The following is a 16,854-nucleotide window of genomic DNA, read 5'->3' as shown; positions in this document are numbered from 1 at the left end:
CCTAAACAGCTCCCACAAGTACTCTGGGCCTATCGAACTTCTCACAGGACCTCCATGGGGCATACTTATTTTTCCTGCGAGGCATGGCTTCCAATCAAAGCCATGGTAGCTATTCACAGGCAAAGGACATTTAATCAAGAATAGAATGACTGGCTACTTAATGCATCTCTCGATCTGATTGAAGAAAAACGAGAGGAATCGCAGTTACAGCTCGCCCATTATCAACAAAAAAGCACCCGCTATTTCAATTCTAAAGTTAAGGGGTGCAGACTTGGATTGGGCGACCTAGTTCTTCGAAGGGTCTTTTTGGAAAATAAAGATCCCAATGATGGTGTATTAGGCCTGAACTGGGAGGGACCATACCAGATCATAAAATTCTTGCATGAGGGAAGTTTCAAGATAGCTCAACTGAATGGGGAAGTAGTCCCACAGACCTGGAATGCTCTGCACTTCGAGTATTGGCAAAATTAAGCCTGCTCGGATAAGGTCCGAAATTTAGAAACTTGGAAAAATTGATTATCCAATGGCTCGGATAAGGTCCAAAACTTAGAAGCTTGGAAAAATTGATTATTCAATGGCATTTTAAAGCTTGAGTTTTCAATAAACGTAGCGCGAACTAAGTTTAAATCATCTAAAACCATGGATCTAACCAGGTCCGAAATTTAGAAGCTTGGAAAGATTGATTATTCAATGGCTCGGATAAGGTCCAAAACTTAGAAGCTTGGAAAAATTGATTATTCAATGGCTTTTTAAAGCTTAAGTTTTCAATAAACCTAGCGTGTACTAAGTTTAAATCATCTAAAACCATGGATGTAACCAAGTCCAAAATTTAGAAGCATGGAAAAATTTATTATTCAATGGCTTTTTAAAGCTCGAGTTTTCAATAAACCTAGCGCGATCTAAGTTTAAATCATCTAAAACCCTGGATGTAACCAGGTCTGAAGGTTAGAAATTTGGAAAAATTGAATATTCTACGACCTTTTAAAGCTTGAGTTTTCAATAAACCTAAAACGAACTAAGTTTAAATCATTAAAAACCCTGGATATAACCAGGTTCGAGGCCTGATTCTTAACAGGTACGACGCAAATAAGCGAACAAAATCTTGGACATAACCAAGTTTGGTAGAATCTATCTCGATCTAATAGTTGTTTACCCAAAAATGGTTATTGATGACGTGGCAAAGATTTCTCACATGTGGATTGACACGTGGTGTAATTAAAGGGCAAAGGTGATGTTCAACTATCGACCAAAAGCACACATCATCATTAGTGTTAATTTTTTATACGACCAGGCTGATCGTGAAACCCGATGTATTTCCTTCTTAAGTTGTAATCTAATATTAACTACATTTGAATATTTCTCCATAATTATCATTGATACGCGATTATTAATGAAAGATAGGACACGTTATCATGTGTAACCCTCCTTGATCCTATAAATATGCATGAAATAGCTCAAGGAAAAGACTTTGGAATTCATTGGTTGTTTTGCTTGATATTGAGAGAGAAAGAGCTGTAGTGATTGTTCATCATTCTATTGTAATCCTTCCAAGGTTTGTGAAACTCAAAGAACCCAAGTTCATTGATCACGACTTTGAAGTTCAATAATAACAATACACTAAGCGGACGTAGGTTGTTACTAATCTTTGGGGCTGAACCACTATAATTCCTTGGTGTTTTTTCCCTTTCCATTAGATTATATTTTCAAGTGTCGTTCCATATTTTTTCGTATATTTGACTCCGTGTCGTTGGCCAATTCGAGGGTCAACATTCTGGTGCTATCATTGAGAGCTAGTGAAAGAATCTAATGGAAAAAACATCCAAGAGGATCGGACAGGCCGCTGGCGCTGCATCATCTCAGCCTCCTCCCCCAAATGTGGCTGAGGACAAACCAAATTTGGGGTTTGATGAGGAGGAATTAGATTCTGAAACACTGAAGGCAACGCTGGGGGTGTTGCAGGATGAGCTGGCCAATCTGAGGGCCAATCAAGAGAATGCTACAGAGATAATGGAGTCACAGCAAAGAGAAATAGAGCGCCAACATCAAGAGCTGTGCGAGCGGCAAGCTGAGATGGATCGTCGGTAGAGGGATGCCATGGCCGCCCTTGAAGCAGCCATCCAACTAGCTAGGAATCAGGCTGTGCCAGCCTCCCAGCCAAATCAGCCACCAAACGGGCTGCCTCAAAGGGGTCCCAATCCTAGTCCTCCGCTCCAGCCGGTAAGCCCTCAAAGGCTAGAGCAGCCGCCTGTGGCTCAGGATGATGTCCCACCTAGGGATCCTGAGTAGTAGCCTCCATCTCAGGTTGGTCGAGGCAATCCCCAGCGCCCGAGGCAGAATAAGGCCGGGCAACCGCCCCGCAACCCTAGACACCCAGGGGATGAGGAGCCGAATCTATCGAGCAGGGGACAGCGTCCTTCTGCCAACAGGAGGAACTCCGAGACAAGCTCTACGGTCAGTGGCCCCCCACGGCATAACAATGCAGGGGGACCCACCGACTAGCGCAGGCCTCTTCCTAACGCTCAGGAAATGCCAGCCCGAGGAAGCAACAAAGTGAATAGTCAGTCACACCATAGTCAGCTATAATTCAAAGATGGCCATGACTACAATGAAGCCGATTCCGGCAGAAGAAATGCTGGTCGGAGAAACGAAGAAAGAGGTGGAGGCAGGAGCCCCCCACCTAGAGAGGACCAACCAGTAGGCCATAACACTGGGGGACAGCCAAGGCAGCAGAACATCTTTAGTCAGCGAGCAGGGACGAAGAGACGATGATCTGAGGGACGTACTTAACGACCTCCGTGAATGGCACGATGAGTACGTTCCCTCGGCACCAATGGCCCCGGCAATCCCAGAAGTTGTTCAGGCTCAGATCGATGCCCTGAACCAGGCGGTGCAGCAGCTAGTGGAGGGGCAAACATCCCACATTGAGTACGATCGAAGGAGAGGCACCCCCTTCGTACAGAGGATTGTTGTGGCTGAAACCCCCAATAAATTCAAGATGCCAACACTACCAAATTTTGACGGGTATGGAGACCCGGTATCTCACATTAATAAGTTTGAGATACAAATGGATATACAAAATGTGTCAGAAGATGCCCGCTTCCGTATCTTCCCTACAACACTGTCTGACACTGCCCATGAGTGGTTCTTTAAGTTCCCTCCTGCTAGTATAGTATCATGGGAAATGTTCGTAAAGGAGTTTTAGAGACAGTTCTATGCGGGTCGCGTGCACCCCACTGAGGCCAATCAGCTGGTCGAGATACACCAGAAAGAGGGAGAGCCTTTGAAGGAGTATGTTTAGCACTTCATGCGAGCTGCATCTGGAGCCAAGACTGTGGGCGATGAAGGTAAGATGATGGCCCTAACTGTTGGGGTTAGACGCCATTCACCCCTTTGGAGCAGCCTCAGAAAGAATGGGGTAAGAAGCACCCAAGAGTTCTTAGATCGAGTTGATCGATACATCAAGCTCAAAGACGCGATTGCCAACGAAGGGAAATCGCCAATAAAATACAAGGGGCCCAAGGAAGATCCTGCCAAAGCCGCCAATGGGTCAGAAAAACCCAATGGCAACGGCAAAGGCAACGAGAATGGCAATGGTAGAAATGGTGGAAAGCGGGCGAATAATGAACCCTCGACCTCCAAGAGTAAGCGCCCCAAAGGCATTCGGTATGAACCGAGATTCACCAATTACATTGCCCTTGTCGAAGGCCGAGCTGAGGTCTATCAGGCGACCAGTTCAAACGTTCCCTACAAACAACCCGCATCTATAAGGAAAGATATATCCAAGAGAGATACAACAAAGTTTTCACAACGACTACGGGCACGACATCAATGAGTGTAACCAGCTGAAGGACGAGATTGAGTTCCTGATAAGGCAGGGACATTTAAGAAGATATGTGCGAGCTGCAGGAGGTTCTCAGCGAGAGGCTCAAGGTGGCAACGAGCAGGCGCCTGCATGCCAACGCTCGCCACCTTTATAGCCAGCTGCTGTGGCAGGCACTCTACTCACCATTTGCGGAGGCCCACATCTTGCAGGAGATAGTGGAAAGGCAAGGGAACGATACGCTCGAACCCTATGCCATGACCAGGACATCGAGATGATGAGTGTCGAGGATCGAGCACCAAAAAAGGCTCGAACAGAGGAGGAACTGATAACCTTCTCTGACGACGACGCCCAGCACGTGCAATTCCCACACTCCGATCCGCTGGTCGTGGATGTACAGATTTCAAACATGATGGTGAAGAGGGTATTGGTCGATACAGGAAGTTCGGTCAATATCCTATACAAGTCTTCGCTGGAAAGAATGAAATTGTCCGTAAAGGACCTGGAGCCATGCAACCAAATCGTTTATGCTTTTTCTGGAGAAGGGCTCGTCCCAACAGGGTCAATTAGACTCCCAATTACAGCAGGCACCACACCTGCTAATAGGACATTACTCACTACTTTTATAGTAGTTGATTTTCCTTCGGCATACAATGCTGTAATTGGGAGACCAATTTTGGTTGACCTACGAGCCGTCCCCTCGATATGGCACCTCGCCATGAAATTCCCAACAGACACAAGGATAGGTTGCGTATTGGGAAACCAGAGGGAAGCGAGGGAGTGCTACAACGCCTCGATCACCAAGGCGAAGAAGAGTGTATCGAGAGATGCTACCAGAAAGGAATTACAAATAGCGATTGATGTTTAGGCCCATTCAGGTGATAATGTCACCAAATAGGGTGTTGCCCAAAGTGAGGATAGGGATTTGGATCCTCACTTTGGGGATTTTGAAGAAGAAGTGGGACCCATCGAGGACCTTGAAGAGGTCCAACTCGATGAAGAAAATTCGACCAGTGTTGTGAAAGTCGGTAAAAACTTAGAAACAACAACAAAACAAGCACTGGTGGAGTTTTTAAGGAGGAACCAGGAAGTCTTTGCCTAGTCGCACAAAGACATGGTCGGGATAGATCCTACAGTCATCAGCCATGTCCTAAACATCGACAAGAGTTTTCCACCAGTGCAACAAAAAATAAGGCTACTCGACAAAGATAGATCAAAGGCCTTAAAAGAAGAAGTCGAGAGGCTGAAGGAGAATGGGTTCATCAGGGTGGCGTTTTATCCGTCGTGGGTCTCTAATTCCATACTAATGCTCAAGCCAAATGGCAAGTGGCGTACATGCGTTGATTTTACAGACCTAAATAAAGCCTGCCCTAAAGATTGTTTCCCACTCCCAAGGATCGACCAGCTGGTCGATGCCACTACAGGACATGAGATCCTCTCATTCATGGATGCTTACTCCGGGTATAACTAAATTAGTATGCATCCCCCTGATGAAGATCACACTAGCTTTCAGACTGATACAGGGCTCTACTGTTACAAAGTGATGCCCTTCGATTTGAAAAACGCTAGTGCGACTTACCAGTAACTCGTCAACCACATGTTTAAGGAGTTGATCGGCATAAACATGGAGGTCTACGTCGATGACATGCTGGTCAAGTCAAAGAAAGCAGAAGGGCATGTAAAGGATTTGCAGGAGTGCTTCAACATCTTGAACAAATATCAGATGAAGCTAAATCCCCTTAAATGCTCCTTCGGAGTACAGTCAGGGAAGTTCTTGGGATTTATAGTTACTCGAGAGGAATTGAAGTCAATCCCGAGAAAATTAAAGCCCTGGTCGATATGAAATCGCGAGCAAAGATTAGCGATGTTCAAAGCTTAACCGGAAAAATTGCCGCTCTAAGTAGATTCATTTCGAAGTCAAAAGATAAGTGCGTCCCATTCTTTAATCTACTTAGGGGCAATAAAAAGTTTGAATGGACAGAGGAGTGTGAACAGGCTTTTCAAGCACTAAAAACACATATGGCGCAACCACCCATCCTGTCAAAGCCGGTCGATAAAGAAACTTTATTCATCTACCTGGCGATCACGGAATACGCTGCTAGTGCCGTTCTAGTAAAGGAAGAAGAAGGCGTGCAGAAGGCTGTTTACTATGTAAGCAAAAGGTTGATTAGAGCAGAACAGCAGTACCCGCCCATCAAAAAGCTAGCCTATTGCCTAGTTTTGGCCTCCAGGAAACTGCAGCCTTACTTCCAAGCTCATCCAATTATGGTCTTGACCGATCAGCCTCTTCGACAACTCCTGCAAAAACCAGAGGCTACAGGTAGATTGCTAAAATGGGCAGTCGAACTCAGGCAGTTCGACATAACTTACTTGCCGCGAGCAGCGATAAAAGGACAAGCCCTGGCGGACTTCATTGCAGAATTCACTAAACCTACGAATGGTGAGCAGATTAAAGAGCCTAACGAGCCTGAATGTCAAAGCCAGACCCCCACGTGGAAATTATTTACAAACGGTTCTTCTAACGAGTCCCATGCTGGGGCAGGAGTGATATTGATAACGCTGGAGGGGCATCGATTTCACTTTACAATCAGATTTGACTTCACTGCTTCTAACAATGAGGTCGAGTATGAAGCACTGCTCGTTGGATTGCGGTTAGCCAGGGACATGAATATAAAAGTGTTTGACATCTATAGTGATTCTCAGCTGGTGGTGAATCAGGTCCTGGGAGAATACCAGGCGCGAGGTTTAAAGATGGTTGCCTATCTGAATAAAATAAAGGATCTATTGGCTCAGTTCGAAAAATACAGTCTCCAGCAAGTACCTTGCGATCAGAATTCCAATGCGAACACTTTGGCCAAATTAGCAAGTGCGAAGGATGCTAATACTCTGAATATAGTGCTGGTTGAGCGGCTAACAATGCCAAGCATTCAAGTGGAGGAAACCACTCTAGTGATCCAGATGGCGGATACGTGGATGGCTCCATACGTAGAGTATTTGACACAAGGCGCATTACCAACGGACAGAAACAAAGCCAGGACCCTTCAATGGCAAGCTGCTAGGTATATCCTGGTCAATGGAATCTTGTACCGAAGGGAATACTCAATGCCACTCCTCAGATGTATTACAAAGGAGAAATCCAAAGAATTGATGAAAGAGGTGCATGAAGGTTTTTGTGGAGATCACGCTGGGGGCAGAGTTTGTCGAAAAAGATACTGAGGCAAGGATATTTCTGGCCCACAATGAATAAAGATTCGATGGAGTTTGTGAAAAAGTGTGACAAATGTCATAGATTCTCCAAAATCCCACGGGCAGCCCCTAATGAGCTTAAACAAATGCAAAGCCCATGGCCATTTTCATTTTGGGGTATCGACCTAATCCGATCTTTGCCCACGGAAAAGGCGGTGTCAAATATGCTGTGGTTACCGTCGATTATTTCACCAAGTGGGCCGAGGCTGAACCGCTCGCAACCATAACGGCCAAGAGAGTGCTGGATTTTGTGATCAAGAACATCATTTGTCGTATGGATTACCAAGGAAGATCGTCTCGAATAACGGCACCTAGTTTGACAGTGATTTATTCACGAACTTCTACGAGTAGCATGGTATTATTAAGAGCTTCTCTTCAGTCGCTCATACCCAAGCAAATGGACAAGTTGAAGTAGTCAACAAAACGCTGAAGGATACACTGAAGAAAATATTAGAAGGAGCTAAGGGGGGGTGGCCAAAATAATTGCCTGAAGTACTTTGGTTGTACAGAACTTCCCACCGAACAACAACGGGTCATACTCCATTCTCTTTGGCTTATGGATATGAAGCTATGTTTCCTGTCGAGTTAGATCTGCCATCGCATTGCAGAATAATGTACGATTAAGGTTCGAACAGCCAGCTATTGATGGAATCCCTGGACTTGATCGATGAGAAACGTGAACAAGCCCAACTCCGAGTAGCTGCGTACCAGCAAAAATTCGCCCAGTATTTCAACTATAAAGTGCGAGAAAGAAAGTTCAGCGTTGGAGATCTTGTACTCCAAAGAGTTTTTCTAAATACCCGCAACCAAGCTGCTGGAGTACTCGGACCTAATTGGGAAGGGTCGTACTAGATTGAAGAAGTCCTTCACCCAGGCACTTATAAGCTTGCACGCTTAAACGGAGATCTCGTTCCTCGCTATTGGAATGGAGAACACCTGCGCAAGTATTACCAATAAGCAATTCTTCTTAAAGAATTGGCTTGTATTAATTTTACTTTTTACAAGTTTTGAAAAAGGTTTGGTCATTTTATGTGACTGATCGCTTATAAGTGTAAGATCTTATTGATCACTCGTATAGACATGTTTCATCCATTTATTACAAGAAATATAAGGGACTGTGCACAGCCAATCATTTCTTTCCAATTATTGTATTTATTACAAGTATTTGCTCATTACGTGTGTTGTTTTGCAGTATTACACTTACAATTATTTTGCTCCGAGCAGCATTGTTTAAACAGGTTTTGGTCAAGGCAAGTGACTAAGGACCTAAAGCTCCTCAATCACTTGGGGGAATATAAGGTACAAGTAAGCAAAGCATGTCATTAAAAGGTATGTAAACACACGAGCAAAATAAGTGAAAGCATGCTAGGGTACTTAGAGTATTTTTCAAAATTTTGTATTTTGTTAAATCAAGCCAAAGTGTTATTCTAAGTTTGGTCATGCGAACAGATATTATAATAAAATAAAAAGGTGTCATAATATCAAAAACGAATTACTTTACACTGCGAGCAGTACTGCTCGGATGTAGTTGTCTGATTAAAAGGAAAATAGCTGCCCATGCAGTAATAAAAAATTCATGTCTTTATATTACGATCCGTAGGTCGAGTACTTGAAAGATTAAAAGAAATAGTAGACTACGAATCCGGAGGATCTTGAGGGGTACCCTGGTCGACGACATCTGCAGTTTCATTGTCCGCCCCATCCATGCCAGTAGCCAAGGAGATTTCGGGCGAGGCAGGTACTCTTGCCCTCTCCTCCTCTGCCAGTCGAGCAGCGCAGTGGGATATCTTGGCTTGCCTTGCGCGTTCGGGAAGGTAGTTGAAGTTTCCCCTTGGTTGTGTTTCCAGAAGTCATAAAAACACTTACTCGTGGCGTTCTTGTACTTTTCCAAATTGTTGGCATTGGCTTTTTCAAGCTCCTCGAGCCGGCCCTCCAAGGTTGTAGTCTCTTGTCTACTCGCGATTAACTCCTCCTCAAGTTTTTTAGCCTTGCGGTAGTTAATGCGGTTAGAATCCTTGAGCTAGTCCCTTTGCTCGACAACCTTATCCAGAGAATTTTGCTTCTCCTTCAACTTCTCAGCTAGTTTGTTCTTCTCCTCGAGCACCGCCTTAAGCTGCTCAGTGTACTTCGTCTCGGCTGCTTTAAGTTCGTCAGCGTGCCATTGCTCCAAAGATTTGGACTGCTCGGTGACGACGCCCGAGCGTAGCCGACCGGCAGTAAAGGTTATAAATGCCTGCAATCAGAGCAAAGATTAGACAGACTGTAGAGTATAAAAGAAGCCGTCTCCACAGAAAAAGATAACTTACATTGGCAAATTCATTCAAGGCGCGGGTTAGGATCTGGTCGACATCCATTGTCTCAGTCGCAGCCATCGCCTCTTGGCAGCGGTTGTGCTTCACAATTTTTGCGACCCTGTTCTTGAGTGATCTGAAGGCACGACTTGTTATGTCACCCCCTGTGCAAGCAGGACCAGTCTGCTGAGTTTGGTCAGTTGGAGCCGGTGGAGACGGTGTCAACCCGGCATGAGCAGGGGGAGTCTGCTGCTCATGAGGAGAAGGGGCTGGTGTTGCATTGGCTGAGGTTTTGTCCTCCGGGAGGCCTACAATGCGAGATTTCTTAGCCTAAGGCATTTTACTGCTTTCCCCAGGATGCATCTTGCTCGCTTTCTTTTTGCTCGAGGGAGCTTCGGGAGCCTCGGGAGCGCTGTATATGTCGAACACGCACTCAGAGTCCATATCTAGAAAAGAAGCAAATATTCGAACAGTGAGATAGTATAAACAATTAAGTATGTTGTCAGGAAAAGAAACAGAAAAGATTGCAAGTGAAATACTCGAGCTATCATTACTGGTCGCTACATTATATACTCTACTAGTCTTACACTCACTCTCTGGCATGAAGAAGGTTGAATCTAAATTTGGAGCGTACTTAAAATTGCCGTCCTCGTCAAATAAGTGACAGGGAATTGGCCAGCTATCTAAGAGCGAGAGATCAGCACCGTTCTCGTCTGAAGATTCATTGAGGGGCCCGAGAGGTTCAGTGGCCTTCTTTTTCCATTTTCCCTTTTCTCTTTGGGGCAGGGGGAGCAGCAGCCCGTGGGGTGCTAGAAGTTCCCCTGATTGTTACTTTAGTGGCCCTCCTTGGAGGGGTTTGATCCATGTCCGAGTACTGCTCGGGAACTTCACCGCTAGTAGCACTCCCCGCTGTTGACTCCCTCATGTCCTGATGAGAGGCCAAAAGGCCGACCAGCCTAAGGTTAGCCTCTGTAACCAGATGCTTGACGCTTTTCTCCACATTAGTCATACTGGCCAAGAGGGCTGATCGTAGCTCCATGTCAGGAGTGGGGTCTGGTCGCAACCATGGGCCTAAAAGGCATTAAAAGTATAAGAAAGTGTAGAGGGAAAATTAAAGGAAGATTATCGACTAGTGTTATAAAGGTGTTACCTCCATGAGTAAAGGCCAAATTATTTGCGTCCATGTCAGTCGTAAGGAAATACTCCTGGTAGTACCTCCCCACGTTCGATATGTGAGTAGTGTCGGTCAGGAAGGTGCGCCCAGTTTCCTGATGGAAAAAGTGAAAAAACCCCGTACCTTCTTGGTTGGGGTTAGACTTGAGGTCGAACAAATAATTAACCTCATGGAGAGTTGGCACAGGCCATTTTTTGTGGCTATAAAGGATATAGAGTGTTGCGAGCATTCTATACCCATTGGGAGTTATTTGGAAAGGGGCGACTCTGAAGTAGTTGGCCACCCCTTTAAAGAATGGATGAAGAGGCAAGGTAGCCCCTGCCTCAATATGGTATCTCGACTAGGCGCTGAAGGCGCCTCCAGGAAAATTCACCATTTGGTCTTGATTGGGTCGAACTAATGTCACCCCCGGGAGTCCATATTTTCTGATGTAGTTAGCGCTCATCCTGATTGTCACCCGGCTCTCAGGTACAACATACCACTCAACATCTGGTTGAATGGCATTTCGGGGCTGAGCGTGAGTTTGGATATTGGGGTCAGGAATATTTTCTGCTCAACCACTGGTCGAGGAAATTTCAGCCCGAGGAGCAGGCTGATTTGAAGGATTGGGAGTTTTCTTTTTCTGGGCTATAGTTTTTGCTCGAGCCATATTTTGAATAAGGATATACGGAGTGTTTGAAGTGGCACGAGAAAAGGGAATGTCAGGTATTAGCGATGACGGTTGCTCCTCGTCCTCAAGTAGTTGAGCCAATAAGTCGTCGTCGATGGGTCTTTCTCCTCCCCACGGATCTTGCATGAAAGCTGCGAATAGAGAAAGGGGGAGATAAGACGTAAAGATTAAAAGCTTGTGTTGAAAGTTGGAATAACGTTGCTCGCGTATACGACTAGCAGCATTCTAACAGAAACACGAAGTTCTATACAAGTAGTTTGAAAAACAGATTGAACAGCGGAAGTAAAAAAAAATTTTAGGAAAAAGCTTTTTTGACTCCGAAGGGGCGGGAAAAACCCAGTTTTTCACCTAGCTTAAAAATCAAATTTTTACTTCGATTTTACGCCCTAAATCTACAATCTCGACTACCAAATTGGCTCCTAACTCCTACGGAACAATAATTCACTACCCTATCAATCATCTGTCAATATGCAAACAATCCCCATACATTTTTAGCCAAGAACACGAAAGGGTTCAGAGATGAAAGCAAGCATAAGGAGATTTTGTATGGTAACTCAAAAGACAAGAAAGTTCGTGAAACTTACTCAGATAAAGATTGAAGTCCGAAGGTGAAAGCTTTTGAACGTCCGCGTATAGATGTTTGAAAATTTCTGGGCTCTAGAACACGACTTCTTCAATGTTCTTCAGGAAGGAAAAAGTATGTAAAAAGTGAAAAATGATTCTGAAGGGTCATTTATACTAGCCGAGGAGCGGTTACCAAGGTAATCATAAAGGGTGATTTTTCAAAGAATGGGGAAGCGTGATAGCCGTCGGACACATTTTTGGGAAACCAAAAAAGACATGATTGGTCACCTTTTTCTAGAGAGCATGGGCGATTTTGACAGATTTCGTGGGGTATTCGAAGAGTCGGTTTCCTAAGTTTACTTATTGCTTGTCGCAATAAATAAACTTGGGAGGAAAATGTTTACCCAAAAATGGTTATTGATGACGTGGAAAAGATTTCTCACACATGGATTGAGACGTGGTGTAATTAAAGGGCAAAGGTGCTGTTCGACTATCGACCAGAAGCACACATCATCGTCAGTGTTAATTTTTTATACGACCAGGCTGATCATGAAACCCGACGTATTTCCTTCTTAAGTTGTAATCTAATATTAACTACATTTGAATATTTCTCAATAATTATCATTGATATGTGATTATTAATGAAATATAGGACACGTTAGCATGTGTAACCCTCCTTGAGCCTATAAATATGCATGAAATAGCTCAAGGAAAAGACTTTGGAATTCATTAGCTGTTTTGCTTGATATTGAGAGAGAAAGAGCTATAGTGATTGTTCATCATTCTATTGTAATCCTTCCAAGGTTTGTGAAACTCAAAGAACCCTAGTTCTTTGATCACGACTTTGAAGTTCAATAATAACAATACACTAAGTGGACGTAGGTTGTTACCAATCTTTGGGGCCGAACCACTATAATTCCTTGGTGTTTTTTCCCTTTCCATTAGATTATCTTTTCAAGTGTTGTTCCATATTTTTTCGTATATTTGACTCCGTGTCGTTGGCCAATTCGAGGGTCAACAAAAGTCGATCCCTAAAATTTTGAATGTATAAGAGTCTAAGGATTCATAAACAAGAGAAGATAATAAAGGAAAGACAAATAGATCAAAAGTTGGATATATGTTGAAATAAAACAAACAAATATATTGTCACATCGAGGAGAAATAACCTCGAGCAAAGCCCGAAGGCAATTGTTTAATACCAAAAGATTGTTAGCCAATTACAAAGAAAATCATAAATGAGATCATTAGGCTCCGTCAGCTCGCCCCATCACCATCTCCCTCCATCGCTCTGAAAGCCTCACCAGTCTCTGAGGGTTCTTGCAAGAACCGAGCCTTGAATTTAGCAAGGTACGGATCCCACAGCCCGGGCTTCATAAAGGAAATGTTCTCGTCCTAGTTGAAAGCGCATTAATGGTAAAGCATCTCCTCCATGGTTGATGATGACACTGCCGCTTCCTCCTTGGCTTTAACTTTGGCCTTGAGTAGTTTTGCTTTGAGCTCACCATTCTCGACCTGAAGTTGTTCAGCACGGTGGTTTGCCTCTACGGCCTGAGCTTGGGAGGCAGATAGTGCGGTCTTTGAGGCATGCTCGCTTTCTTGGGAAGAGATAAGAGCAGCCTTAGCAGCATGCTCAATCTTCTGAGCAACTGTCAAGGCAGCTTTGGCGGCTTGCTCACTTTCCTTGGCAGTGGCTAGCTCGGCTCGGTTCTCTTTGTTTCTGGCCTTAACACATGCTATGCTTCGATATTGGTCCAAGACGGACTACAGAATAACAAAACAAGTTCAAATAAAAAAAAGAGGAGGAAGAACAAAGTAAACAAAAAAGAGTCAGATGTGTTAGAAGGACTCACGGTGAGGTTCATCCCCATGGAAGATTCGAGGACATCCTCCAGGCTACGCTCCTCTATGGCCCTCAGGACCCTTGCATTGGCTTTATATGCATGGCCCACCATATGAGTCGATGTCTCATGCACTATACCCCAAAAGGCCTCGGGGATCTTTTCCAAGTCCTGTGACTCAACTGGTATTTGGACGATGGGGGTCTCGGTTTGAATTACTTGGAGAGGTGCAGGCATGTGTCGAGGGGGAGGAAGAAGAACTTGCCCAACGACGACAGTAGTCACTGGAGCTGGCTCCCGAGCAGAGCTCGTGTCTTTACCCTTGGAGAGGGATTTTGTAGTATCCCCCGCTTTAGGGGTGGTCTTCCTAGTCACCTTGAGCCTCTTCACGACGGGGCCTGCTCCGGACATTTTAGCCTGAAAGGTAGTCCTTAGGTCGGGAGCTCACGTCGATTCCATCTCTTCGCCTGAAAATAACAAAGGGAGTTAATTCACAAAAGTAATGTTTCAAAGACATATAAAAAAGGGGGGGGGGGGGGGAGTAAAGATCCTACCCTCTGGGCTGGGGGAGGAATCTATTATAACCATCTCGGGAGTATGAGTTGGGCTAAGCATGACCTCCGGCCCTTGGATTAACAGAGGGGAGGGGGAATCTAAGGATACAATCTCTAAGATTCTAAGGGGTTTAGGACCCTCCTCGAGGCTGGATTCGTCTACATACTGTCTAAACCCAAGAGCAAATGCTCCCTGGAGCAGAGAAGGCCATGTCCTAAGGTTGGTTCCGTACTCTTCAATGATAGAAGATCTAAAGTTTAGTGTGTTGTCAACTACAATGGTGTTTTTGGGATAACTATGGTCGTAACGTACTACTAAGCGATCTATGCATTGAAGGAAAGTCACATTTAGGTCCGGGTCGGTGGGGTGGCGATTAACTAGCTGGTTAGGGTTAAAACGTATTAACCTAAATCTAGCAGCAGCCCGATCTAACTCCCTAAAAAGGTAAGGGTTACCTTGGCCGAAGGGACTGCCCCAGAAGCAGCTCGGTCCAGATCAGGTCTTTGATTAGCTTCGGGAACCCGTATTTTTTAACGAGGAGCACCTCGGCCTCTTCCTCGTCGGTATCTTTAGCGGTTGGCAAAGCCTCTTGAGAGGAGGGAAGCTCGGGGATCACTGGAAGAAGAGCTCAGATCCTCAGGGCCAGTGTTTGGCCCTCGTCGATCAGCTTACAGGCCAGCATCATGACATCATTCATGACCTAGTGATAATCATTTTCCTTGGGGGAAAGTCTAGACAATTTCTCATACTGACCCTAGAGAGTCACAGATTTTTCCGTCCTGGCAAATATGGATGCACGAAAAACAAACTCAATCAGGACGTGCACAAAAAAAATATTTTAAGTAAAAGGAATAAAAGTTCACGAGCTGGATTTACAAAGGTAGAAGACTTATGAGGCCGATTGAAGTATCGGTGTTCACAATTCTTAAAGCCATTCGACATAAAGAATAGATCTTTATAGTCGTTTGGATGGTTGGGAAGCTTAATGACGAAGACGAAACTCAAAAACCGCGTGAGGTAGTAAAACCCATCACCGCGTCCTCTCTGGTTGGGGCTTGCTTTGAGACAGAAAAAGAATAAAATATCTGTTGGAGAGGGGACCTCCCACTTGTGCCTCAAGAACAGATATTTAGCCCCACCAAAAGTCTATATGAATTTGGGGGGAGCTGGAAAGGAGCCAGTTTTACATAGTTTAAGAAATCTACAAAATATTGGTCCAAGGGAAGGAAGGCCCCAGCCTTCAGATGCTCATCGCTCCAGGCCGCATAATCTTCTTGGAAAGGAGCACAGCTCATTTCCCCTTCAAACGCAGGTCGAGGGAGGAGACCACCAACTCTGATCTCGATGTTATGACTCAACACGATTTTATTCACTTTCCCTTGAATCTTGATTTTCGAGTTTATGTGCTTGGCCTCGAAGAATGGATTGGGGTCGATGGGAACATCTTTCTCCATTACCGGACCAAAGTGCGGAATATGAGAGTCAGGGGCAACCTACTTTCCTTTGTCTTTGCATTGAGTGGATGAGCTCACGGATTTCTTCTTAGGGGGTGCCATCAGATCGCCTAGCGACAAATCGACCTAGTTAGTAGGCAACCTAAGATGATCTATAACTATGTCGTAAAGGTACAAAAGATGAAATGGATTAATTTTGTTATGCGAGCTAAAGTTAGCCTTAGCCCCAGCACGTGGTGCCACGCGATATCCTAGGCTACGCACCTCGGTTTCTTAACAATCCCCAGATAATTCGGGATATGCATGTCAGAAATGTCAGACCCACTACTCTTCTTTGGAATGCAGTTCAGTGTGAAACCACTCAAGGAAGCATAACCCCTAAGCTACATGGTATTAAACCTAAAGACCTTTCAGCTTCTTTACCCTAAATGGGTATTCTATAACTAATTTTCCATTAGGGCTACCCTAGATGAGCCCAGAAATTTTCCCAAGTTCATGAGTATCTTATCTTTAAACACATGTTTGGGTTCACACATTGAACCTAAGTCGAAACCTATTTCCTATGAACATTTAGAAATAACCTAACAGTAACAAACAATGAATGTTGTGAACGAACATTGTTGAGAACAGAAATCTCATTGGATAACGAAGAACAAAAAAAACAAAGGAAATATTTTTCAAACCAAGGGATGAGATACTTACAGGAAATATGCTTGGTGACTAAAGGATGTAGATTCATAAACGGGAAGCTCTTGGAAAGCTTTTGAAGGTCTGGGCACGATGAATAATTTTGGGGATTCTGGGGAAGAAGAAGGGAAGTTTGAGAGTTGAGAAATGAAATTTTTTTTAATGCAAAGGTGGTGAGATTTGAAGTCTGATCACCCTATTTATAAGTAAACTACGGAAATTAATCACGGCCATCCAATTGGGGTATCTCGAGATCCAAGGGCCAAGATTAAATAGACCAGATGGAGGCAAAAAGTTGACAAGACAATTATTTCAGCCCTCAAAACCCGAACAGACGCCAATTGCAGTAGACCACGTGCCAGTACTTGACTAGTATGCAATCATGGTTTTATGTGACAGAAGTCTAAAAGCCCCTACTGTGTTTGTCAGAAAATGACGACATCAAACACAAGCAGGAGCTTGGGGGTAAATATTGTACCCTCATTTTAGCATGAGTTCATTCACTCAGCTCAGATACAGCTGGCAGATAAATACGTGGAAAAATAACCAAGTAGG

The 16,854-nt window shown here is 44.4% G+C and overlaps 1 protein-coding gene across 1 annotated transcript; it reads right to left on the bottom strand.

Annotated features, from left to right (window-relative positions):
* Positions 1–13,172: 13,172 nt before the first annotated feature.
* LOC133784951 (uncharacterized) lies at positions 13,173–14,014 on the bottom strand. The gene is made up of 2 exons (XM_062224215.1): positions 13,616–14,014; positions 13,173–13,526 (listed from the first exon to the last, which is right to left on the bottom strand). The coding sequence occupies exons 1-2, from the start codon at positions 14,012–14,014 to the stop codon at positions 13,173–13,175; spliced, it is 753 nt and encodes a 250-aa protein (XP_062080199.1).
* Positions 14,015–16,854: the final 2,840 nt, after the last annotated feature.

This window comes from Humulus lupulus, chromosome 6 (genome assembly GCF_963169125.1).
Source record: "Humulus lupulus chromosome 6, drHumLupu1.1, whole genome shotgun sequence".
NCBI lineage: Eukaryota > Viridiplantae > Streptophyta > Magnoliopsida > Rosales > Cannabaceae > Humulus > Humulus lupulus.
This window is presented reverse-complemented; position numbering and strand designations above follow the sequence as displayed.

Bases quoted from the DNA above. Each gene is read 5' to 3' on its own strand.
- LOC133784951 (XM_062224215.1), bottom strand. From the start codon at position 14,014: ATGTCCGGAGCAGGCCCCGTCGTGAAGAGGCTCAAGGTGACTAGGAAG. The intron at 13,527-13,615 runs GTGAGTCCTTCT...GTTATTCTGTAG, and splicing joins CCATGGGGATGAACCTCACC to TCCGTCTTGGACCAATATCG.